Consider the following 27,589-nt stretch of genomic DNA (forward strand, 5'->3'; position numbering starts at 1 on the left):
ACTGTTTTTCCTTGTGGAAGTAATATTGCTGCAATTCCAGTGAAAGCCATTGTTAATACTCTGATGTTTTTTTAGCATAAAATGTTGTAAATTGTGGTATAAATAAACATTTTTCGGGGTTCTCCTGGACCGTCAATATATATACAATTCTTTACATTTTTGTCAGAATTGTTTACTAAATTTAAAACCACATCAACACATTCTTTTTGGTGTTCATTTAGTAATACATATTATTGTCTGCCAATTTCTACAAAATATTTTTGTAATAATTCATTACTTTTATCAGATAATAAATGATTAATTACTGTTTGCTTCATTCAGGAAAATCAGATAAACTTTTGCCTTCATGATTTAACATACTATTAATATCAGCATATGCCATTTGATGACATACAGCAATATCGTTTGTTCTGGATAATTCTTCTGAATATATTGGTTGGCAGTGTATTAAGATGCGAACAAATAATTGCCGGAATGTGCGTGGCATCATCCAAATTATAACGAGCGGCCTGACCCTCGTTATGTCTCTCTCTCCCCATACATACTTATAATTATTTTTATATATATATATTTGTCATATAATTATTTCACTTGTATGGCAGCCAAAGGTAAGTCAGAGAGAGCGCTAATAGAGGGCGAGCTAGAGAGAGAGAATTCGGGAAGCCGGCACGACGCGCGCGAGTAGGGGAGTGGGGCAGGAGAAAGCCCCGCGACAAGAACTCTCTCTTGTACCGGCGACTTCGAAGCACGTGGACGTGTGATGAGCGGATATACGTGCTTGCGACCTTTTGTGATCTGCGACTATTTCCTTGGTGTTTCTGGCGAGTAAGCGAGTGCCCACTCGGTTTGTGGTTTGGTGCCGAGATTGCCCAGTGTTTTGATGAGCTAATTCCAGCGACTACGCGTGCGAGCCTTCAAAGCCGCCCGCCGCTTGACCGCATTCGAGTTGCATACTGCGCGTCCTCGCGGACCACGTGCGAGGCCGAGAACACCGTCTCCAGGGCTGACTCCGAGACGTCATTGTAAGTACCACCTCGAATACGTGTCTCTCTCGCTAGCTTTTCGCCGCTCTCTCTCCCGCTTACGCTGCGTACTAACTTTGTACTATTCTCTGTAGTAAACTCAATGCTGCTCGTATATCTGTTTTCTTCCTCTGCGCTTCCTTTTTACCTATCGTAAACAATCCCGTTCCGTCCAGCTTTCGCACCTGAATTTCGTGATCGCTCCAAAGCGCCCATAGGACTACACGACGCTCTCCGCGGGCCAAGGTAACAGACGCTGCACCACGACGTTCCTGTTGCTGCTGGGTTAGGCTTTGCGCAGCCTATTACGAGACCCACACCGAGCTGTTTCTAATTCCCTCGTAATTTATATAACGAGTGACCCGCGTCGGGTCAAAACCCCGTTATAAAATCATTGCTTCTTTCATCGCTTTAATCCACTCTTCATCGTCTTCTATTAGTCCCAGTTCAAGGCATACGTAAACGAAGGTTGTAATATACTGTAACGAGAGCAGGCCGTGTGCCGGTCTCTCGTCTGCATTTTTCCCTCCTCCACTCGGCAAGGCGTGTTGGCCAACGTTAGGCGCATTAAAGTATGCGCCTAACATTTGGTATTTTTGTTTCAGCGCCAAGGACGGGCCAGCGCAGTTGAGCGCAAGAAAAAGTTGAGGAGCGCGGAGAGAGAGTGAGAAAAAGAGAGAGAGAGAGAGAGAGAGTACTAGGCCCATGCAGAGATAGGCAGGCGCGCAATGCGTAACCAATAAGCGGTGCGTCGCGTGCCGCCTAACTAATAGGTCAAGGTAGGGAGAGGAGCGAGCGCCGCTGAGTGGCTGCGAGACGAGCGCGAGAATAAGTGCTTGAGAGAGTCGAAGCCTAGTCCTGCTAGAGTGCAAAGAGTGTAGTTTGGGATAGCTGAAAGGAAGGCCAACCCTACCGGCAACAGATTTGTCTGCGACTACAGCCAGCCCCACCTGCACGGAGAGTCAACGTCGCCTGCATATACTTGGTCAGCGACAGTAGCCAGCAGCTAGCACCGATCTGATCAGTAACGACGACCGGTACTTCCTGCGGCAGCACATCGCTCAAAATTCTCAACGTTGCGAGGAGCAGTGAATAAAGTTTAAGCCTTCTTTTATTCTTTCTCTCTACACTCTCTCTCTGGTGATGCGACGACCGATGCGCGTTGAATAAGATAGCCTGGCATTCACGTGCCGGCTATCTAAAGGTTCGCGCTTAAGTTTAATTTACAGTAGTGTAAGTTGCGACCGGCGAATTGTCCAGGCGCCCACGTGCCGGGCAATTTATCCGGTATTGGTTCGCGTAGTTTTTAAGTAAGTTTGTAATAGGTTAAGTGCGCGATTAGGTATTAGGATGAAATGCGAAATATTTATTTGTGAATATTATAAGTAGTTTACTCTACTATTTGGTAGTTAGTTGGTCAATAATTTAGACTATGTTATGCGCGCGTATGTTTAGATTGAATAATGATTAATAATAATAGGTTGTAAGTTTAATTTGATTCATGTCATTGTATGATTTATTTATGACCTATCCTCTCTTTTCTCCCTCAATTGCCTTGAGCGAAAGTGCCTCACTTAACCCGCAAAATAATTGGTGACAAAGGAAGAGTGATTCTTGTCACAATATCATTAACTGTTTTTAACGAATCAAAGCTTGTTGCACCTTTTACATGCAACAACAATAATCGTAAATAAAATAACTCTATTTGTGTAAGCCTAACAGAAAACATCGTCCCAAAAACATTAAAATGTTTTTTACGTATTATAATGACAACATTGTTATAATTTATTGTTACGTGACGGACCGTTTTGTTGTATTTATATTGTTATATGTCTGATTAGAATTTCGCTTTCGGGAGTTCTATTCGTGTGCGTGCCTTAGCGGGAGTGAGTGGGAGAGGCTGAGCGTGCTGCTGCAGTATGCTACGACAGCATGCTACACTCAGCGTGTTAGGCTAAGTAATATGAAGCGAATAAAAACTCATACACCAGAGAGAGACAGAGTGTAAGGAATGAGAGAGGGAAACATAAATGCAGAGACGAAGTGTGAGAGTGAGACCCGGCAGTCAGTTGTGAGCACCCGAGTAAGTAGGCTGCAAATCTTTCGCTACAATAATTAAATTTGTTGAGATCATTAACTCTATAAGAGTCTGTCTAAGTTGTAGTTTCAGTTATATTAAAATTTTCATTTATTAGAATATTTGAGTTGAATTTATTGAAGATCGTTTTAAATCAAATTTGTGTTTATAGAGTATTAAAGTTTAAAATTTACCGAAGATTGATTTAATTGAAAAATATTAGAAAAGTGCTGAGAGCGATTATTTGAGCCTGCAGAAAATCGAATAAAAACAGAAATTTATATTGGACCGATAACATTATAAAAAAACTGAAGGAATACCGTAATTCCGTATCGATACGAAAATTCTAAAGGACCAAATCATCAAAAGTGAGTACCACTTATGTTAATGTACAAAAAAAATAATAGACTACACGTAGCGAAATGTAAGCGTCTAAATCTATCCACATATATATGGGACGATCCATGTCAACCGGATCACTGCTGTGTCCAAAATTTGATGTGACCAAAAAAATCGTGCAACAACTCATTTTAAAGCTTAGGATATCAACTTTCTGATGCTGTGTGCGCCTTTGTAAAATCCAACATGGCGGCTCCAATATGGCGGCTACAAGAGACAAACTCGTAAACAAAAAATTTTATTTTTCAAATTTTTAGTAATAAATGTTAAAAAAATTAATATTTCATATTTTTTTATGAAAATCTGGCTCATTTCCTACAAAAAAGTAACAGAGACCATTTTCGCTAAAATGAAAAATAAAAAAGTTATAATTTTTTGAAAATTTTCAAAAATAAAAAACTTAAGGAATTAATTTAATTAAAATTTAAGAAACAAAATTGCTTGAAATTCATCAAAACACAAGTGTGAATTTTTTCGAATTCCTTTGAGCGATTTTATGAATTTTTGTAAAAGATCTTGGGAAGTTTTTTAATTTTTCAAACAATCCGATAAATCTAAAAAGCAAAAAATTGCTCAAAGGAATTCGAAAAAATTCACACTTGTGTTTTGATGAATTTCAAGCAATTTTGTTCCTTAAATTTTTTTTCCAAAGTCATTTCCTTCTGAGTAAAAAAATCGCAAAGTTTTTTATTTTTGAAAATTTTCAAAAAATTATAACTTTTTTATTTTTCATTTTAGCGAAAATGGTCTCTGTTACTTTTTTGTAGGAAATGAGCCAGATTTTCATAAAAAAATATGAAATATTAATTTTTTTAACATTTATTACTAAAAATTTGAAAAATAAAATTTTTTGTTTACGAGTTTATCTCTTGTAGCCGTCATATTGGAGCCGCCATGCTGGATTTTGCAAAGGCGCACACAGCATCAGAAAGTAGATATCCTAAGCTTTAAAATGAGTCGTTGCACGATTTTTTTGGTCACATCAAATTTTGGACACAGCAGTGATCCGGTTGACATGGATCGTCCCATATATACAGGGTGTCAATTAAGTCCCGGGACGCCTGAATATTTTCTGAAGTACTTCAGTTCTGAAAAAGGTCAAGGTCATTCCTTTAGTAACTTTCAACGCGGAATCCGATGGTGACGTTGGATTTGACCTTGAGATTGATCTTCAAGGTTATTTCAAGGTCAACTTTGTTTTTTTAAATGGTAACCCCTATTTTAGACAACGGCAATCGAAAGAGCGGAAAATTTTACGTCCAAAACGGTATTTTTAAATTTTTTTTCATGGCCTTGAGAAGGTCGATTTAAGGTCAAATGCTTGAAAAACTGCCTAAAAGCGTTTTTTTAATTTTTAAGATATCGAAAAATGACCTCTACAAAATTTGTTCAGAACAGAGTGGGCCACCGAATGCACCAAAAACCTTTGACCTTTAACCTCATTTTGAAGGTCATTTCAAGGTCGAAGTGTTTTTTGTAATGGAAACCCCTATTTTTGACCCCGGATTCGCATATAGCGCGAAATCAGAAAGAAACATTCAAAACGCAGTGAGTGGAAAAAACTTATCCGGCAAAAAAACTGTACCTATGTCTCTGCTTGCTCCTCATTTAAAACAACTTGACTTTCGGTTTGGATAACCCGTTACTTTATTATTCAAACAATCAAAGGTCAAAGATAAGGTCACTGTAACATGCTCTCAGTAGAATTTAATAAATTTAGCCCGAAACATTTTGTAAATGTTTCGCGAATAATATTGGATCTAAATTTCACATGACCTTAGCAATGAACGTCGTGGATCAATCGAAACTCAACATAATACCTTATCCAAACGTCGGATTTCGCGCTATGTGCGAATCCGGTGTCAAAAAGAGAGGTTTCCATTACAAAAAACACTTCGACCTTGAAATGACCTTCAAAATGAGGTTAAAGGTCAAAGGTTTTTGGTGCATTGAGTGGCCCACTTTGTTCTGAACAAATTTTCTAGAGATCATTTTTCGATATCTTAAAAATTTAAAAAAAAACGCTTTTAGGCAGTTTTTCAAGCATTTGACCTTAAATCGACCTTCTCAAGGCCATGAAGAAAAATTTAAAAATACCGTTTTGGACGTAAAATTTTCCGCTCTTTCGATTGCCGTTGTCAAAAATAGGGGTTCCCATTTAAAAAAACAAAGTTGACCTTGAAATAACCTTGAAGGTCAATCTCAAGGTCAAATCCAAGGTCACCATCGGATTCCGCGTTGAAAGTTACTAAAGGAATGACCTTGACCTTTTTCAGAACTGAAGTACTTCAGAAAATATTCAGGCGTCCCGGGACTTAATTGACACCCTGTATATATCCCTCTCTCTCTCTCTTTCTCTCTCTCTCTCTGTCTGGACTTCGTTACTTTATTTCACTGTAATAATAATTAAAATAAAAATTATAAATACAGATAGGAGAGTAAGTTTATCCATGTTTCCTGATTATAGCTAAACATCTAATTAATTAGCTTACAATCAATAAAACGAAGCTCGGGACCCAAATACGAATAATATTATTATTGACGCGCGAACGGGCCGGGGTACCCGACAGTCTGAGAGCTGCCCGATTCAAAGGCCGCTCGACTGTTAGAAAGACCTAAACACGGGGCAAGTTCGCCATCCGCGAATTACCAATTAACCCATTAAGGCCCATGCCAAACCTGGGAAAGATAGCGCCAAACTAACTATGCCAATCGTAGCTAAATCGAAAACAAAAATACCCGTGTTTTTTCTTTTGCCATTTTCAATTGTTTATAAAAAATTATTTAAACAAATTATCAAAAAGTTATTATTTTCAAAAAACTGATAGCGGCAATCGATTCTACGGGAAAAAACATGAAAGAAATGTATATAACGTTTTTTTGTCAGACGTCAATTTGTTAGTGTAAAACGGCTATAAACAATTGCAAGTCTGTCAGGTACATGTGTATACGCCAAATCCCAAGCAAAATCTACTGCCGATAGCGCCAAACTAACTATGCTAATCGTAGCTAAATCGAAAACAAAAATACCCGTGTTTTTTCTTTTGCCATTTTCAATTGTTTATAAAAAATTATTTAAACAAATTATCAAAAAGTTATTATTTTCAAAAAACTAATAGCGGCAATCGATTCTACGGGAAAAAACATGAAAGAAATGTATATAACGTTTTTTTGTCAGACGTCAATTTGTTAGTGTAAAACGGCTATAAACAATTGCAAGTCTATCAGGTACATGTGTATACGCCAAATCCCAAGCAAAATCTATTGCCGATAGCGCCAAACTAACTATGCCAATCGTAGCTAAATCGAAAAAAAAAATACCCCTGTTTTTTCTTTTGCCGTTTGCAATTGTTTATAAGAAATTATTTAAACAAATTATCAAAAAGGTATTATTTTTAAAAAACTGATAGCGGCAATCGATTCTACGGGAAAAAACATGAAAGAAATGTATATAACGTTTTTTTGTCAAATGTCAATTTGTTCCAAAAACAAATAACTGTAAAATAGCGATTTTCTATAATACATTCAAATTTCAAACCGTTAGCCTGCCACTCAAACGTGATCTCTAACACGGTTTCAATAGAAAAAAAATTTTGCAAACTCTTTGCAACTTCGTAACCCAACAATTACTATGTTAGTCAAATTTCTAAATGTACAATTTGTGAAAATTCAAAGCTTTCTGTCCTATTTTCTCAAACAAATTGACGTCTGACAAAAAAACGTTATATACATTTCTTTCATGGTTTTACCCGTAGAATCGATTGCCGCTATCAGTTTTTTGAAAATAATAACTTTTTGATAATTTGTTTAAATAATTTTTTATAAACAATTGCAAACGGCAAAAGAAAAAACAGGGGTATTTTTTTTTTCGATTTAGCTCCGATTGGCATACTTAGTTTGGCGCTATCTTTCCCAGGTTTGGCCTGGGCCTTAATGGGTTAATATTTATTAATCTTAATTAAACTATTTTATATTTATATTATAAGATTTTGCAAAAATATGAAAATTGATTATTATTTAAATGTTACTAACTAATTTAAGTAATTCTTTTTTAGAATTACTTTTACAAACGATAAACTAATTTTATATGTAAAATTTTATTATTATTTTACTGTAAATATTGTCCCTTTGTATTAACAAACTTCATTAATTAATAACTTTTAACTACACTTTTTGAGATAAGTGTAAATTATATTTAAATTATCTACATCAACTTGTGTATTTTTTCCATGATTTAGATTTTCATTAACGTTGTCTATTCTATTGTAAACAAGGGAAAATAATTTTGCACACTTGCGTAAACAGCATAAAGAGGGCTGCCCTACGAAAATAGGCGGGAAAATTTGTGTATAAATACGCTGATTCTTGCACAGGCTGGGATTCTCTCCTAGCCTTGCAAAGTAAACGATCGAGATTGAATAAACTTGGCTTATACCAAAGTTATTCCTCTCTAGTGATTAACTAAGCAATTCTTTACTTTCCTATTGTGATTTACGCTCGACTCCTAGAACATTTCGCGCTATGAGAAACTTGGGCGGAATTACGTGGGTCGTTTGAAAAGTCCGTGCAAAAATAAAAACTGCTTGATTTTTTTTAATAAATCTTTTTTATTTTTAAACATAATCTCCTTTTAGGCTTATACACTTCATCCAACGCTGCTCTAGTTTGTTAATCCCTTCCAAATAATAGGATTTGTCCAAGTCTGTAAAATAGGCATTCGTTTCTGCAATCACCTCTTGGTTTGAATAAAATCTTTTCCCCGTCAGCCATTTTTTCATATTAGGGAACAAATAGTAGTCCGACGGAGCTAAGTCTGGAGAATAGGGGGAATGTGAAACGAGTTGGAACCCTATCTCCATCAGTTTTACGGCGACAACTGCTGAGGCGTGAGCTGGCGCATTGTCGTGGTGGAAGAGGACTTTTTTGTGGGCCAATCGTGGACGTTTCTCTAGCAACTCGGTTTTCAAACGATCCAATAACGATGAATAATATTCGCCTGTAATGGTTTTACCCCTTTCCAGATAGTCGATGAAGATTATTCATTGCGAATCCCAAAAGACAGTCGCCATAACCTTCCCGGCCGAAGGAATTGTCTTCGTCTTTTTCGGAGCAGATTCCCCCTTGGTAACCCATTGTTTAGACTGTTCTTTGGTCTCAGGAGTGTAGTGATGTATCCATGTTTCATGTACAGTGATGAAACGACGCTTAAAGTCTTGCGGATTTTGCTGGAACAGCTGCAAACCATTTTTGCAACACTTCACACGATCTCGTTTTTGGTCAATCGTGAGCAATCGCGGCACCGATCTAGCGGATAGCTTTTTCATGTCTAAATGTTGGTGCAAAATATTATGTACCCGTTCGCTCGAGATGCTTACAGTACTAGCAATCTCACGCACCTTCACTCTTCTGTCAGCCATCACCATATCATGGATTTTATCAATGATTTCTGAAGTGGTAACCTCAACAGGGCGTCCAGAACGTTCAGCGTCTTTTGTGCGCATATGGCCACTCCGAAAATTTTGAAACCACTTATAAACCATTCTAATCGAAGGTGCACAATCACCATAATGTTTATCAAGCTTCTGTTTAATCTCCTGAGGCGTTTTGCCTTTGAAAAAGTAATGTTTTATCAATACACGAAATTCTTTTACGTCCATTTTTTACAACCACTCGATTTCTTTGATTGAAACGAATGTAAAACGCAAAGTAATTGGCCGATCTGGCTGAAACTTGGTGTGTGCTTTCTCGTTCGCAATGTCAGCAGCCTAGCATTACGCTCAGTTCTTATTTTTCATAAACAAAAATAAAAATAAACTCACTTGAAACCCTTTTTGGTGGTTGTGTAGTCCATTTGAAACCTTTTTTCCACGTAAGACAGTTGTATTTCTACCTCTCTGACGCCCTTGGTTCTCAATCAAACGCTGTTGCAAACTCCCATTTTCCCAGTCGCTGTCTTCTTCTGACGCCTCTTCCGCTTCTTCTGATAAATTTTCAACAGAAACTTCATAATCCTCATCAGAACTTTGCTCGCAAACATGATATTGTTCGTCAGATGAAGCAACATCAATTCCATTCTGCTCTTCATCGCTTATATCAGTGTGCCGTGCAGCACTCCGATTTCGGAGTCGACGCTCCATATCTAATAGACGGAAGAAAAATTTTATTACACCGTAAAAAAAATATAATGACATCTAGTGCCATACTTACCACTCAAACTAATAAATAATCAATGAAAATATTGACAAAAAATTCCGATTTCGGACACTCAAATATACACAACTGCCAAACCGGGGTGAGCGGCACCCCAAGCCTACTTTGAACCACTACACGCGGCACCTGTCGACAGACTGATCTGCCGCAAATGCAAGAACAGGTGGTCGAAGGTTCAAACTAACGTTAGATGGTGCCACAGGTGCAATTTTAATTATGGCCGACTAATTATTTATTGGTAAAAATTGTCTGGGGCAAATCTACCCCACATAACAGTTAAGGGGTACTCGTATACTTGTGTAATATATGATTTTACCATGCAACCTTCATTTATAATTAAAATGATAGATTTTGTAAATTTATACTTACTCTATTCATTCTTATTCTCCTTGGTATTGGTTAATCAATTCATCTACCCATATACAAACAGAAATCTTTTTATTTCGATTTGTCAAAACAAATTTGAACAGCTTGGACTTTTTGAGTCGGCCAATTTCTTTTGGAGCAGAGAGTTCATATACAAACCCATATATTTCACTATAAATAAAACAAATTAATCATAGTATCAGACACTTAAAAGATAAAAGAGATTATTACACAGAATGGTTTATATATATATATATAATTATATATATATGTGTGTGTGTGTGTGTATGTGTGTGTGTATGTGTGTGTGTATGTGTGTGTGTATGTGTGTGTGTATGTGTGTGTGTGTGTGTGTGTGTGTGTGTGTGTACAAATACGAGTGGGGTCAATAAATCTTTACAAAATCCAAGAGATGGTGCTCGTCACGATTAAATTGTGATGTTTTTGGCAAGCAATACTACTAACTAGATATCGTACAAAGTTTCAACTCGATTCACTAAGTCGGTTTTCTGTGAGCGTTGGTTGAACAAAAAGTTATTGGTTTATTTGACAAATGAAAAAAACAGAGTTTCGAGCGGCGATAAAACACTTTCACTTGAAAGGCACACCAAAAGAAATTACAGTTGTGTTGAACGCCGTTCATGGCAAGTCTGCCACTGTGTTTAAGACTGTTTATAACTGGGTAAATGAATTTAAACGCGGCCGTACAACAACAAAAGATAAATCTCGTTCAGGACGCCCCGTAGAAGTGAGTACGCACGAAATGGTCAACAAAATCCACGATATGGTGTTCAGTGATAGAAGATTAAAATTGCGAGAATTAGTTAAGGCCACAAGAGTATCAAAGGGTACAATCATTTCAATTTTGCATGAAAAATTAAGGATGAAAATATATCAGCAAGATGGGTGCCGCGTTTGCTCACTGTTGATAACAAACGAACCCGCGTGGTCATCTCTGAGGCTCTTTTGGTACGCATACGTCGTAATCCGGAAGACTTTTGGCTTCGACTCGTAACTGTAGATGAAACATGGGTACACCACTACACTCCTGAAACCAAAGAACAGTCCAAACAATGGATTACCGCAGGAGAACCAGCCCTAAAGAAGGCAAAGATAGTAAAGTCAGCTGGCAAGATTATGGCCACGGTTTTCTCGGATGCGTATGGAATCATCTACATCGACTACTTGGAAAAGGGCCAGACGATCACTGGACAATATTATGCGTCATTATTAGGTTAGCTGAAAGAAAAAATCAGAGAAAAACGTCCTCACTTGAACAACAAAAATGCTTCTTTCTTCAAGACAATGCTCGAGTTCACACGTGTGCAGTTTCGATGGCAAAAATTAACGATTTAAAGTTCGAAGTAATTGACCATCCATCATATTCGCCTGATTTGGCTCCCAGTGACTTTTTCTTATTTCTTAACCTTCAAAAATGGCTTACCGGACAACGATGCACGTCGAATGAAGAAATCATCGCCGAAACAAATGCCTATTTTGAGGGTTTTCAGAAATCATATTTTTCTGATGGCTTAAAAAAACTGGAAGGCCGTTTAATAAAATATATCGACTTTCAAGGAGATTATGTTGAAAAATAAAAAAAATTATATACGCAAAACTTTTTTTTCCTTCTTTTTGTAAAGACTTATTGACCCCCCTCGTACATACGTAGTTTTATCCATGTCTGTAAGTTCCATAAAAGCTTCATCCTCAAATAATAACATTCTGATTGTTGAGAGGATTATTCTCGGCATTCATTTTGCAGACAGAAAACATTATCTAAAATAATGATCTAAAATATGAACAAAAAATCAATTTGCATGTCTGTGACAGTCGATCAATAATGCCAGCGAATTGCTGGTAAATACTTGGTAAATATAATCGCCGTTATTATAATTTAAGAAAAAAATCAAAGTTTAGTAAAGGATAATAAAATATATAATCAATAAAAATATAGACGTATTAATAATTAAAATACTTATCTCTCCAAATTATTCAATGAACTTCTTAATACGATATTACTGTTTTTTGTTACAACAAATTTGTACGTCGATTACAATCTCCAATATATTCACTGTAACGGGGTTAATACCGTCTTTTTATTTTAAGCGCGCGATCGCATAGAAAAGCGCGCGTGATTACCTGAATATTCAAACACGAAGACCGGAGAGCAGGAGGGAACGGATGTTAGTCAACCAACTATCTACTAACGTGAAATAAATACGTCAAAAATACTGTTAATATCACATACGGGATTGTTTATTTCCTCTAAACTATACAATGTATTAGGCCCGCTGTTTATGTTTACAAGACGCGCGCACGACAACAACATGCAGTGTCGGATCGCTCGCCGCTCATTGTTCGCAGAGCTACTACATGCGCATTTCTTGTCGATTACGAAAGATTAATTATTAGCAATTATATCGCGATCGCGAAATTAAGCTGGCCAGCTTACTTTATTAACGCTCGCACGGGTAACAAGTGATGTGTTGGAGACTCGCACTGCACACGCTAGTCTTTCGGCAATGTTTATCTGCGGGCGATGGTATCTCACGTTTACGGTTTCGTCCTCGATGGCGAAACTCTCCGCGAAGGCACCGCTGCTGTACTTCCAGGTCGGCTCGTATCGGCACTCAGGATAACTCGGAAAACATCAATTATAATTTCTGCGCTGCTCTGCGATCGGGTACTAATCCTCGACTTTGCGGCTAGAGGTATCAGTAGTTAATTCTCCACTGGTTCGTTTTCATTCGCGCGCGTTCCGTCGCGTCTCGTACCGTATTCCCTCAATACATTTCGCCCCAACCGGCAGGTGCTGCCCTCGCCGGCAGCCGCATGGTTTGGCTGTTAGCGCTAATACGACGTTTACCGTTACATCTATGACGGTGTAGGCTGGTCATGGCCTGCACCGTGTGCTTGTTTCCCTCTCCATCCTAGGCAAAGGCGCACGGCTGGCATCGGACGCACGTTATTTTACGTGTCTGCTGCCTGCCTTTATACTTTTTTAGTATTGTAGCTAGAGAGAGAGAGAGAGAGAGAGAGAGAGAGAGAGAGAGAGAGAGAGAGAGAGAGAGAGAGAAGGCAGCGAGCAAGCGAAATGAGAGGGAAATATCAAGAGTAAGAGAGAGAGAGAGAGAGAAAATATATGTAGTTCGGTGAGGCTTGGCGCGCGGCATTTGTCGCGCTGGGCAGTGCCGCGTGCCGCCGATTAGGAGGACAGTGGTGGGGAAGGCGTGAGAAACCGACTCGCACGCACTACTAGATCATCGCACGTGAAGGAGATCGGCCACACTGGGAAGGATTGCCATCTTTCCTTTGCCTCGAACCCGAGAGAGAGTGTAAGAGCCGTGACAAGGAGAATTGGGCCACGTCTTGCGATAGCCATCTCACCTGCAGCCCACCTGCCAAGCAGCCATCACTTTTTGGTCAGGTTTAGTTTTCTCTCCTCTCGTTTCTCTCTCTCTATTTTCCTTGGCATTGTCTTGCGATTTTGTGTGCGGCGCCAGGCTTTCACGAGCCGGCGCAACGTATCTTCGTTACTTAGTTTTAGTTTGAGCCGGTTAATGAGATGACATAGCGCTAACGTGCCGGTCATCTCATTTAGTGTAAGTTTTGCGTATTATTAGTGATAAGTGGTTTTGTATTCTCGTCGGCACTCAGGGAAGTGCAAGTGTAATAAACGATCAATTAACGTAGTTCAGTGTGTGAGAATCATTGAGTCTACACCTTCTCCTTCCTGCTTTGCTAGGAGCGACACACCGCCTCCCTTACCCTCCCCTTAAATAATTCGGTAATAGCAGCGAATTGTGGGCATTGAAAGCTGACGCTATTACACATCACATACATGAAATTCATCACATATCGATTAATCTTTTTTTACACTTACGCAAAAGCAAGTAGCCATATACTACGTCACTACCGATCAGCCAATTAGATCATGAATAAATTGGCTTCACTCAAATCAATATCACTTTTTTAAAGGGGGATTTATTAATGGTCTTTATTTATGTAAATAATTTTATAAAAATGTTAAAAATAAAAAAACTTCACCCTTATGTGAGCAACCAACTTTACCCATGTTGATGGGCAACCGGGTACCCGGGTAGCCACCTCCGGTTTTTCATATCTCTTGGCTACATGTATGATTGATATCAATTCAAACTAATTAAATTCGATAAATAAACATAAATAGAAACTATTTGGGCTGTTTACAAGACTTATAAGCTAAGTAGAGATGTTCTAAATGTAAATGGGAGCAGAGGTTTTGAGCACTCACCAGGGGAGCGCACGGTCAGTTTTCGTATGTGACGGGTCGACAGCTGCTCGGAATAGTTGTAGTTGTGGTAGTAGCGTACCTTACTTGCATTACTATAGCACTGAGGCCCTTTGGTACAGCTGGCGCTCAGTCAAGAGTGTTTAGTCGAAGGGAAAAGACCTACAAAGCAACGAGAGCTGACTGTTCGGTATAAGCATCACGTCGTCTCTCTACAGTAGTACTATATAACTACCGCGCATCACTATTTTTATTCAGTGTTCGTTTATTTTATTTAGCGTTGTTAAGTGTTTTCTACAACTAATTACAACGCTTATTTCATCATGCAGAATCATCTGTCACGACCTGAATTTGCAAGGTAAGATTTCATTCCTAATACAATTTTGTAGTAGCATTTTCTCTGATCTTCGCCTGTTAGTAATAAAATTATTTATTGTTCAATTCAGATTGACCCGACCCCGAAAAACGTCTTATCTCAACAATTTACTTGGAGAAGAAGTCGATGACAGCTCTGATTACGATAACGACAGTGAGGACGACGACTGACTGCCGAGAAACGTCTTGGAAGAGGTGCCTGAAACAGACGCCGAAACTGCTAGCGAGGCGTCTGCGGGGGAGAGAGAGAGCAACTCCGAATCAGAAGAAAGTGAAAGTTACGCCGAAGGGACAGCATCAGGTATGGCGGCAGAAGGAGGGGTGGAACCGGTATTAGGAAACGCCACTGAATACATTGCAAAAGATAAAACTATTTGGAGTAAAGAGCTGCCCGAAGTTCGTCAAGTTGCATCTCACAATGTTCTTCAGCAAAGAAGCGGCCCGGCTAAATCTACCGAAACTCTTTCGGTATGCGATACTTTCAAAAAAATTGTATCAGTTAAAATGATTGATCAAATAGTAAGATACATGAATCAAAAGGCGAAGAAAGTCTATTATACTTCCAATTCGGCTAACCAGGATAACGATAGGTCATGGCGGCCCGTAACTACATCTGAAATATACGCATTTATCGGCATTTTGATTTATTCGGGAGCAAATAACTCAAATACAGACCACATGAACGAAATGTTGAAAAGCACTTCCTATCCCCTTTATCGCGCAACAATGGGGTTGAAAAGGTTTCGCTCAGTTTTGCGATTTATTCGTTTTGATGGTGCGAATACGCGTCAAGCACATGTAGAACAGGATAAGGGTGCTCCTATTCGTGATATATGGACGATGCTCAATGCAAATTTGAAAAATATTTACAAGCCAACGCAAAACTTGACTATCGATGAGCAACTCTATCCTTTCCGTGGACGCACTAAATTTACCCAATACATTCCTTCGAAACCTGCTAAATATGGTGTTAAAATTTGGTGGATTTGCGACGCTGAAAATGCGTATTCTTTGACGGGAATTATTTACACGGGTAAAGTTGGAAACATATGTGAAAAAAATCAAGGAGAGAGGGTTGTAAAAGAATTAGTTACACCATTTAAAAATAGTGGAAGAAACGTTACCATGGATATTTATTTTACTACTCTAACTCTTGCTAAACATTTGCTTTCGTGGAAAATAACTATCACAGGTACATTGAGAAAAAATAAGCCTTACATACCTAAACAAATGGGTGCAAATAAATCTAGAGCTGAATACTCTACTCTCTTTGGTTTTCACGAACGTCACGTTAGTATTTGTTCCTACGTTCCTAAGAAAAACAAAGCTGTAATCTTGCTTTCAACTATGCACAACAATATAGCTGTGCATAATGACGAAACAAAGAAACCCTACATGATTACTTACTATAACAAATACAAAGCTGGGGTAGATACGATGGATCAAATGGTAGGTCGTTACAGTACTCACATACGGACTCAAAGGTGGCCACTCGCAATGTTTTTCAATATCATCGACGTTGCTGCACTCGTTGCGTACATAGTTTACTATGAAAATAATAGTATGGTAAAAAAAAACTCATCAGCGTCGTATTTTCTTGCGTTAATTGAGTGAAGAGTTATGTAAGCCTGCTATTGAAGACCGATCAATAAATAATCAAGTAACACGCCACCATTCCACCAAGAATGCTATCAAGGATATACTTGGCGTTCAGCTCGGTGCAGCTCCGGAAGTCGAGAGAAATATCGAGCCTCGAGATAACACTGGTAGGGTTAAAGTCTGGCTCTTGTCACCTTTGTTATAGATTAACAATAAAGAGGCGTAGAAAGACGAGGAAGAGTTGTAATTTGTGTGAAAAACCTGTGTGCGACGAGCATTGTGCGAAAAAAGTAGTTTGTCTCAATAAATTTAAAATTTATTATTTTGAACTCATAAACTTATAATAAATTATTTATTTTATACTTGACAACTATTGTAATAATTTATTTATCAACCTATCTTGTTTGCTAGTCCTATTCATAATAATAAAACTCATTTCCACAGAAAAATCTCACTTTTCGTATACGAGTAGTGGGTACCCGGGTACCGGGTTGCCCCCTGTACCTACTTTTTTCAACAGCCGAAAATTTGTTGAAAAAAAATTTTTTTCATACATGTAACATAGTGAATCGATTCTAAAATAGCCAAATCATTTGGATCCGGGAGCTCGGATTGTAAAAAAATTTTTTCAAGGAATTATCAACAAAATAGTAAGGTGGTGAGTACCCGGGTACCCCGTTGCTCACATAAGGGTTAAATATGTTAATCTTTTTTGTGATTTACTGCAGCTCTCGATATTTAAAAATCAAAGATTGAAGAAAATAAATAAATTTTTATTTTTTTTCATACTAAAAGAACGAAAAAAAAAAATTTCCATTTCTTTATTTTAACTTTATTTCCGTGTTTAGGGGCATAAAACAAAACTTTTTTCTTAACGACTATTTTTTCAAAAACCAATAGAACTCGAGGTAATGATAGATTTAAAAAATGGTTGTTTTTTTAAAAAATGACTGTAACTCTGATAAAAAAGATTACACTAAAATCCACGAGTGATCTTAGTAAAGTGGAAGTAAATAGCTTTTGATTTATGTTGGTATATTTATCCTCCTATTACGAATTCTAAACTGACATTGATTTAAATAGTGGTGAACAAAATTTTTTAATGTTTTTTAACATAAAAAATAACATAGTTTTTTATATTTTTAACTTTCTTCACGTGTTAAATAGAAATTATTACAACAACCTAAAACACACTTCGAATTTTTTTGATACAATAATTTCCAACTGAATTATAAGATTTTAAAGTTTGCCTGATTTTGGTTTAGGTATGGCAAAAGTCATTGGTCGGGACTGTATATTCAGGAAACGTAAACAACTCGAACTGAAATGCAAAAAAATATACTGCCTCATAGGAGCAAAATCGGAGCTAACATTAAAAAATAAAATACTGTTATTTAAAGCAATAATAAAACGAATATGGAATTATGGTATTTAACTATGGAGAACCGCTTCAAATTCGAATATTGAAATCTTGAACAGATTTCAATCAAATTTCCTTCAGAATATCATACGGGCTCCACGGTTCATACCAAACGACATCATTCGAAATGACGTACAGATTTCAATAATGAAAGAATAAATTGAAACGTTTTATAAAAAATACAACATGAGACAGCACAATCATCTAAATAAACTTATCAACAAACTACTCTATACATCTATAGTCAACATCAGACTCAAAAACAAAATAATGAAATCATAAATAAAATATAAATAAATTAAACAGATTGCTATATGTACATACAAAAAAAGAGAGAATACTCACTGGCTTATCCTGCTGTAAACTAGGTATTTATATGTTAAATAATAATAATATTTACTTATTTTCTCGATATGACAGGCAGATTGTAAAATAACTTGGAGTAAATAAAAAAAAATTATTGTTAATTTTCATCAACATAATAAAAATAAAAAAAAATTTGCAACCGTAGTCGATTCAATTAATCGATCTGTTCGCGATCCTGCTACTCGCATGTTAGTTCGAACGATTAAGAGAGAGAGAGGACGCGCGAGCGTTTGAAATAGGCCGTTACGCCTCAGCTGGTTTCGCGATAATACCGCCAAATTATTTTGCACTGTGTTTCGCCGTTTACAAAGTTTTCTGGAACGATTTTTTACGTGCGTGAGTGCAACAGCATTGTCGCGGCAACCAGGTGCTCCAGGAGGTCCATGATGCTCCTACAGCAGGACATCAAGGACGAGAGCGTACGTTCTCCAGGGCTAGGCGATTGTACTACTGGCCTAAGATGTACAATCAGGTCAGGGAGTACGTGAAGAGTTGCCCGGTATGTCAGCAGTGCAAGGTGGAACAAAGGGCACCTTGCGGGCTGATGGGTCGTAGACAAGTGTTACGACCCTGGCAGGTCGTGGCCGGTGATATCACTGCTCCGGTTCCCAAAAGCTCTCGAGGTTTTAAGTATATCTTAGTCTTTGTAGACTTATTTACTCGCTGGGTAGAGTGCGTTACGATATGCAAAGCCAATGGGAGGACAATCGCAAGGGAATTACACGAGAGGATTGTCACTAGATTTGGCGCGCCAGAGGAATTCTTGTCGGATAATGGAACCGAATTTAAGAATCAGGAAGTCAATTCATACCTCCAGATGACCGGCATACAGCGCGCTTTGACTCCCGTGTATCATCCCCAAGCGAATCCCACTGAGCGATTAAACAGGACGCTCAAAACCATGATCACGTCTTACGTGAGCCGTGATCATAAGAGCTGGGACGAACACCTGTCAGAGTTCAACTTCGCGATAAACTCGGCAACACATAGCGCCACTGGAAATAGTCCTGCGATACTCATGTTTGGGCGTCAGCCGGTACCTCCTTTGACGTTCAGAAGAACCCAAGATCAGCAGGCCCTTGAGTGTTCGGAGGCAAGCTGTGGTAGATTGGGCTGAATATGTGGAGAAGCTCTCTAATTTATAGGAGAGGGCCAACTCCAAGTTAAAGGAGGAAGCTGCGCGTCTGGCGGCTTATTATGACCGAAAGAGACGGCAACCCGAGTTTAAGGTCGGAGATTGGGTTTGGAAGAGAAACAGGACTCTCTCTTCGGCTGCCCAAGGCATTTCAGCCAAATTGGCACCGAAATATGCCGGTCCGTACGTGATTGAAGAGGTTTGTGGTTCTAACACGTACAGACTAGGCAATCAGCTGGAGATCCTGCTCGAGCTCTTCCATGCCAAAGACCTTAAGCCGTAATAAGGTCCGGGTGATAAAGAGGAAAGCGAGAAAGTCATCGATCCTCGCGAGCCGCAAAAGATACAGCCGTCGGAGGCGAACGAATCTGCAAACGCGTGCGAAGATCCGAGGTGGGATTTATCAAGCGAGTGGATCGAATTAGCAGCCCCCACGGCCGTAGATAATGATCCCACCGAGACGTCGGATTTGCCGGTATCTGCACCAACCAAGACAGGTCGAGGTCGACCTCGAAAGGTCCCAGAGACGGTCACCGGTCAAGTAAGAGGCAACAATTCTCCCTTAAAGGAATCTAGAGGGAGAGGTAGGCCTCGAAAGACCGTGTCCGTCGTGCAAAGGACGGTTGGGCCGATAAACCCGATCGGCCCAACCAGATGTTTAAAAATCTTACAAATAAGATTTGAAAATTAAAAACTTGAAACTACAATTTCCTTCCTGTTTTTTCCTTAGGACTGTATCTCTCCAAGTTATCCCTTGATGAAAACGACCCCAAAAATGTGTTTTTTTTTATATTTTTTAATTTTTCTGAATAGTGTTTACATAAATTATATAATAACATTATATTACCTTAGTTTGCGGTGGGAACCGTTTTCTTTTGGAATTTTTTCTTGAGAAATATCCAATTCCTATAACAGAAATATAGATTTTAATATTATTATGTATATTAATTTTATCAGAAAAGAGTTTTTAAACTATTATATGAAAAAATAATGTTAATAAATACAATAAATGAATAAGTTTATAATTATCAAGGAAGCGTTTTCAACTCTCCGCCTCCAATTTTGCTACAATTTAGGTGTTATGGCTTGAATAATAAATGCAGACATGTGGTCGTCGCTCAGGCCCTCTTGGCGTGTATCTACCGTAATCCGGATAACATTCTGTAACGGTTTATAATAATAGATACACTACTACATTCCCAAGATAAAGAAACGGTCAAAACAGTGGATTGTTATAGAGGAACGGACACTAGATAGATAAAATCGGTTAACTCGGCGGGAATGTTTATGCCATAGTACAAGCATTCAATCGAGGAGAATGAAAAAATTATGGCCCGAAAAAAAGAATTAAATAGTGTATACGCTATTGGATTGTGACGAGGGCAAGCAGCACGCAGAATGCGCCTAACACTTGGCCTCTTTTGTTTTCAGTGCCGAGGACTGATCAACGGAACCGAACGTGTTGAAGTTGAGAATCGCGGAGCCAGAGAGAGAGAGAGAGAGAGAGAGAGAGAGAGAGAGACCTAAGAAATAGGTCAAGTGGGGAGTAAAGCGAGCGCTAGCAGGCGGCAGCGTTAAGGAGCGCTAAGAAAGTGCTTCCTCCGACAGTTGAGTTGACAGAGCCCAAGGTTCTGTAATAGCGTCGGCGTGCAACGCCGATATATTCACTACTATTACCAATTATTTATAAAGGGGGAAGGCAAGGGAGGCGGTGTATCGCTCCAAGCAAAGCAGGAAGGAGAACAGCGGGCAAATGATTTCACACACACAACTCGTTGACAAACCGTTTATTACAACGCACTACCTAGAGTGCCGACGAGAGTACAAATCACTTATCACTAATAACACGCGAAACTTAGTCTAAACGAGATGATCGGCACGTTAGCGCCATGTCACCTCGTTAACCGGCTCAAACAATTACTTAAATTACACACTGCCGAAAACTACGCCGGCTCGGAAAAGCCTGGCATAGCAACGCGAACCGTGAGAATCGCCGAGGAAAGGAAGAGATATAGAGAGAGAGGAATCGGTGACCTGACCAAATTCTGGTGGACGTCGCTGTTGCTGGCGGCCTCGAAGGTGTCCCACCGGCGACTAGGCTGGAAAACCCCTCGCTGCTGCGTGGCCGGCGACCTGGCAGAAAAGGCTGTCGGGTTCTGCCTCGATGACGGCTTCTTGCAGGGCAACTGCTGCGTCGCTGGCAGAGGAAGTCCCGTCCGGCCAATCTGCTGAGGAATGCTGACTTCTTCCCGAACAAAGGGCAGGGAGCGATGGTCACGAGCTAACTCTCGTACGACTGATTGCTGTCGCGCGCGTCGCGTAACTCTCTGTCGCGAGTGCATGAGAGCCAGCTTCTCACGCTTTCTCCCACCACTCGCCTAATCGGCGGCACGCGGCAATGCCCGTCGCGACAAGTGCCGCGCACCAAGCCCAACACTCAAACTATTGCTTTTTTCTCTCTCTTTCTCTCTCTCTCGCACTCAATACTCGAACGCGTCGTCACGTCCACGGCTTCTCCTTCCACCGCTCTCGTGCGTAGCTGAAAAATAAAAGGGCAGGCATCAAGCACGTGATAATAACGTGCGCTTGATGCCGGCCGTGCGCCTTTGCCTAGGAAGGAGAGGGAGGCAAGCACACGGTGCAGGCCATGACGGGCCTACACCGTCACAGTTCATCAAAAAAAAAGGCATCACCGGTAACTTCCAGCCTGACACCACCAGCAATCGCCAGCTCGGACCAGCCTTCAGCAACCAGCCCCGGCTTCGTGCGGCGACGCAGAAAGGTTAAACAACATCAATGCCGGCGGCAGCTCTCTTAGGAACAGCTTCGCTAACAGCAGCTCTTCCTCGAGAAACGAGCGGATTCCCAGCCAGGTCAAGTTCTTTGCCTTTTTCATCTTTCTCTCTCTCTCTCTCTCTCTCTCTCTTAAAATACTTGGATAATGTTCTAGGCCCAAAATAAGACGACCCCTATTTTTTCTTTTCCCCCCAAGATGCATAGGTGCATCAATAACGTACTTGAAAGATGCACTTTCAGAAAACAGACTAACAAAAAAAAAATATCGTATTCAATTTCAATCGATTTGCGCATGCTTATTTATCATCGGAATCGAATAAATCTTTTTTTATACGATAGAGAAATACAGAGCCTTCAAATCTATGCATTAAAATAAATGCACTAATGCATTTTCGAGAAGATTATGCACTTTTTCCAAAAAAATGCATCTCATAAAAAACTCGATTTATTTAAAAAACCCCACTTTTTTTTGCGCTCATAATTTTTATAGAGATTCTCTGATACGCTACCTTCAATCCAGTATAGGTCCCATTTTCGGTTTCTACTTCGTTACTGAGAAAAAAAAATTTTTCAACTAGAAAATTTTTTATGTTGACTATCTTGCATTCACACTCACGAGCATTTAAATAACATGATAATCGGTGAGTATTGACTTGTTATGATGTCAGCTGTTGTCATAGACCTTTATGTGTGTAGTCCTGTTTGTGTATACAAATTCCATGATACTTATAAATAGTCTTATCATTTATTTAGTAAGTAGCGACAGTGCGTGTTTGAATTTCTGCTTGACAACATGTCAGCTATGTTAACGTATTCTACGCAAAGATTAAAATGCCCCAATTATTTCAAAGTACATACTAAAGTGGTGTATAATAGCAACAAAGTGAATTTTCAAAAAATTGGTGACTATGCTGTATTTTTACAAGGAAAATTTACAAATCCTGATATAAAAGCTAGTGACAGTGTGTGTAGTAACTGCTATAAACGTATCGTTAAAGCTTGCGATGCAATACAAGCAGAAAAAGAAGAAGAAACAATGTCAGATGACAATATTTCAATGGAAGGGAATGACGAAGAAGACAAGTTTATAGACACCTCAATTTTCATGGATGAATTTAATGATAAAATAATTGCTAATTTAGAAAATTCAGTATCTCCTTTGCGTAAGAAAGGAAACATAAAAAATACAAGTGTTGAAAAATATGTTATGAAAAAAAAGAGAGAGCTTGTATCATCATTCTCTGAAGCTACAAATTGTAAATTACAAAAGATTTATGATGTACCTATTGAGGAGCCTGTAAAAAAGTTAAATGATTATTTCCCTCAAGAATTGAGAGAAAATTTCTCTAAGGCCTTCAGTAATTGCTCATGTTTTTCAGAGGTGATCAAACTCTTAACAATTATCGTTCCTTTGTTAACAAAGTTCGAAATTTTGACGTTATTTCCTGAAGTTACTATTTACATGATTGATAAGGCAAGAAAAATTGTTTCAAATCAAGGTAAAAATATAAATTTTTTGTTATGTAATAACAATCAATGCACAATTTTTTTGCGTGTTTTATTTTTATAGCTATTGTTATATTATCTCTAATCCAGGTATTTATACTAAACCAGAGCAGTACAATGGTCATCCACTGGATAAAAAAACAGGCGATATTGTCATGCAATATTATTTGAATGATGACTTCAATTGTTCGAGACGAAGTCCTAATAAAGCAGATGTTATAACAGTAAGAGAAAATGGCACGAAAGTTAAAAAAGTCAAGCGTTTTTTAACCCGAAGTTTAAAGGAAGTATATCACACTTTGAAAGAAGAGAATCCGGGTATAAAAATTAGCAAATCTAAGTTCTATTCCATGCGTCCAAAGCATGTTCTAATCGAACCAATGAATGACGTATGCTTATGTATTTATTGTGCCAACTTTGAGCTGTACTTAATTGCATTGAAAAACTTTATTGGTAAAAGTAGTGTTGACGTTTGCCGTTTACGTTTGACAGTTTTATCTTCTGTAGTATGTCCAGCACCTCAAGAAACATGTTACTATCAAGAATGCGAGTTGTGTCCAGGTGCTGCGGGTGTCACATTTGACGTTTTGCATATAGATGAAACAGAGAATGATAATAATATAACGTTTGCGCTGTGGAATAAAGGAAACTTAGAAACTAGAACAGTATCCGTCGCTACGTTCAAAGAAGAATTTACTAATCATGTAATTACAGTAACATCACATTTACGAATCAAAGAAGTACAGCGGTTAGCAATTAAAAATGAAAAAGAAAGAGTAAAATTATATCCCCAACATTTGCTAATACATATAGATTTTGCTGAGAACTGGTCAGTGATTTCAAAAAATCCAGTTCAAGGCAATCACTAGGTAAATAAACAAGTCTTTCTCTTCACTGCTGTCTGCTATGTAGGCAATGTCACAAAAAGTTTTGTGGTAGTAAGCGATGACTTAAAGCACGATTATTCCCACGCTTTACTAGCGATGCAAAAAATTATCGAAATTATTAGCGAAATGGAGGAAATTAATGGTGGTTCAATCAATTCTATTAGTATAGTATCTGATGGAGCTGCGAGTCATTTTAAAAACCGCTTTCAAATGCACGAATTCAAAAATTCAAAAATATTTAAGAAATGGTTATTTTCTGCGACTGGACATGGTAAAGGTGCTGTTGATGGTATAGGAGGTTTGGTGAAGCACTATGCCACAGTGCATAATTTACGTAGTTCTGAACTTGAAGCCATTCAAGATGCGAAGTGCTTCGTTGAACATGTTCAAAAGTACACTACGTCGATTAAATTGATTTATATGGAAGCATTTGAGGTTCAAAACTTTCTTAATCAGAAAATGGCAGAACGAATGGTGTCAAACAAATTCGAAGGCATTCAACGATGTCATATGTGGAAGTCAGTGATATCTGAAGGTAAATCGACATCGTTCATAGCTCGCACTGCTGTTCACTCTTGGGTAAAAATAGAAGAAAATAAAAAGAAAAAAAATCAAAGGAAACGTAAAACAAAGAAAGTTTCGGTTAAAGCTGGAAAAATGTCTAAGAAACCTAAGAATGTCAAGAAGGCTAAAAAGAAAAAGAATGTAAAAAGAAACAAGACAAACAATAAAAAAATGTGATATAATCAATAAAAAGCTGTTGTACTTCTTTATTCATAAGCTTGCGAGTATGAGTGCATTGTCATTATTGTCAACACAAAAATTTTTCTAGCTGAAAAATTTTTTTTTTCTCAGTAACGAAGTAGAAACCGAAAATGGGACCTATACTAGTTTGAAGGTAGCGTATCAGAGAATCTCCATAAAAATTATGAGCGCAAAAAAAGTGGGGTTTTTTAAATAAATCGAGTTTTTTATGAGATGCATTTTTTTGGAAAAAGTGCATAATCTTCTCGAAAATGCATTAGTGCATTTATTTTAATGCATAGATTTGAAGGCTCTGTATTTCTCTATCGTATAAAAAAAGATTTATTCGATTCCGATGATAAATAAGCATGCGCAAATCGATTGAAATTGAATACGATATTTTTTTATTTTTTATTTGATATTCGATTAAATTTATTTGTCCTCTTTCCTCCTTTCCTCACGATTTCTTTGAGCGAGAGCGCCTCACTTGCCCAACTTTAAAATTGATAACGAGAGAGAAATTTCGTTATAGGATTACCAAGTGAATCTCTGCCTTCTCCTCGAGACGCCCGCCTATTCGCCATTCTGCACTTTTGAGGTGGAGTCGCGATGACTTCGAGGTTACGCAGATCATTCAAAACTATGAGTCCGGCTGAGAAATATCTAGAGGTATGACCACTTCCCGTCTCTATTGCCTCCGAATTGACGGGCTTACGAATTGGGCTTCGTGAATCCGGCCGGGGCGTTAGGACGGGCCCGGGTAATCACTCTTTCCTCGCCGAACTCGTTACCGATAACCAAATCATTACTATTACCATTACCAATAGATACTTCATCCGTCGCGCTGGGTTCAACCAGTACTTCCTTTGCCGTTGCCGTTTCACTACGCGAAAATGTTACCGAGCTGGGATCATTTACAGCCGTATGATCCTGGACATCTTGTGTTAATTTAGGAGCGGGTTTGACTTCGTCTAATCGCTTCCTTCCTCGTTTTCCTTATTGCATTTAGGCTAATACCGATGACTATATCTAAGTTGTCCACATTTACTACACTTAAGTGGCTTGAAATAGTCGATTTTCCGTTTTTTCCGAAACCAGTCTTCTCAATTTATCCCTTTAGGACTGAACTCTATTCTACCTTTCTCTGATTCAGCGTGTGTTGTGCCGTCGATGCCAAAGAATTGAGCTCTCTGACCATGGCTACCTTAGAACGTTGTACCAGTTCTTGGAATTCTACGAGGAGATTGGTGTGCAGCAAATCGAGTTGCCGATCGTACTTCATCGGTGGATGCAGGCGACGCATAAATCCAATAATATTGGCTAACACGTCGACTGGCTCATCGAGTCCTTGGTAGCGTCCCTGCACTTCTCTCATCAATCGCTGCTGCTGTTGTACGCTCATGCCGAACCATTCCCTGGCATCCGCTGCGAACTCAACGAATGTTTGCCACTCATCCTTCATGGCTCCAAACCATGTCAATGCTGGTCTAGATAATACTTCTTCGACGAATAACAGTATCTCCTCTCCCGTTAGTCCGGCACCATTCCTTGGGTTGTCGAGTCTAGACAAAAAGGTGTCTACGCTCGCGTTGCCTTTGCCTGAGAATTTGAGCTTCCATTCTTGTACGACGCGGCCAATATCCCTCGTCGATGCCCATTGGTTTGTCGATTCTTGGTTCCATGATTCGTCATGTTTTCCTCGAGAGACTTCAGCAATAGGCATTGTACGTCGTTGCTGTCGGTCCCCTCGAAGAAAAGACGTCATGGGGCCGCCAACCATGGTAGCCTTCATGGGTTGTGGACGAGTAGTCGTAAGCGTACTCTGCGGCAACTGTGTATCATAGTGACACATGTAGGTGTCTTGGAATGTAATGCTGCGCCGTTACGACCTAGATAATTCCGTCGGCTTTAGAGCATTCGTGTGGTATGTTTGCTGTAATCCTTCAATATCTTGTACCGCTGTCGATAATTGCTCATTTATGATATTCAATTACAATTTTGTCGCTTCGTTGGTTTGGCACATTGTCCCTAGCAGCTGCGTTATGCCGATCACATTTTCGTTGACGTTATTACATCCGGGGTTTTTTCGAAGTTCCTTGTTCGGAAGACTAACTCCTAAATCAACATTGCGAACTCTGCTGATACTCCGAATCTTCAACTGTTTTCTGATGTTATTTCTATAATCTCGTTCGGATTTTCATTCCCGCTGTTGGTAATAATTTCCGACAGGCTTAGCGCTGTTTTCTGGAGGTGCGTTATCACTTCTGCATCTTGCTGCAGTGTTTGTAACGGATGTTCTTCCACCGTTTCGTTTGCCGTACCGTTTTCACAGAAAATCGATATTAGCTACGATCGTAGTTGCTTTCTTCAGATAATATCATCTGTCGTGTTGGCTGATTTTTCAAAATAGTTAG

At 38.9% G+C, this 27,589-nt stretch overlaps 1 protein-coding gene across 4 annotated transcripts in view; it reads right to left on the bottom strand.

Annotated features, from left to right (window-relative positions):
• Nucleotides 1-27,589, bottom strand: part of LOC131666738 (RNA-binding protein 39) — a 591,952-nt gene that overhangs the window by 382,116 nt on the left and 182,247 nt on the right. For all 4 annotated transcript variants that reach the window (XM_058939621.1, XM_058939637.1, XM_058939627.1 and 1 more), the window contains one exon: nt 20,090-20,148. In XM_058939621.1, the coding sequence (XP_058795604.1) occupies nt 20,090-20,148 (59 nt within the window). The remainder of the gene's footprint in view (nt 1-20,089; nt 20,149-27,589) is intronic.

Source organism: Phymastichus coffea, unplaced genomic scaffold (assembly GCF_024137745.1).
Source record: "Phymastichus coffea isolate CEN01 unplaced genomic scaffold, Cenicafe_Pcof_1.1 PCOF00004, whole genome shotgun sequence".
NCBI lineage: Eukaryota > Metazoa > Arthropoda > Insecta > Hymenoptera > Eulophidae > Phymastichus > Phymastichus coffea.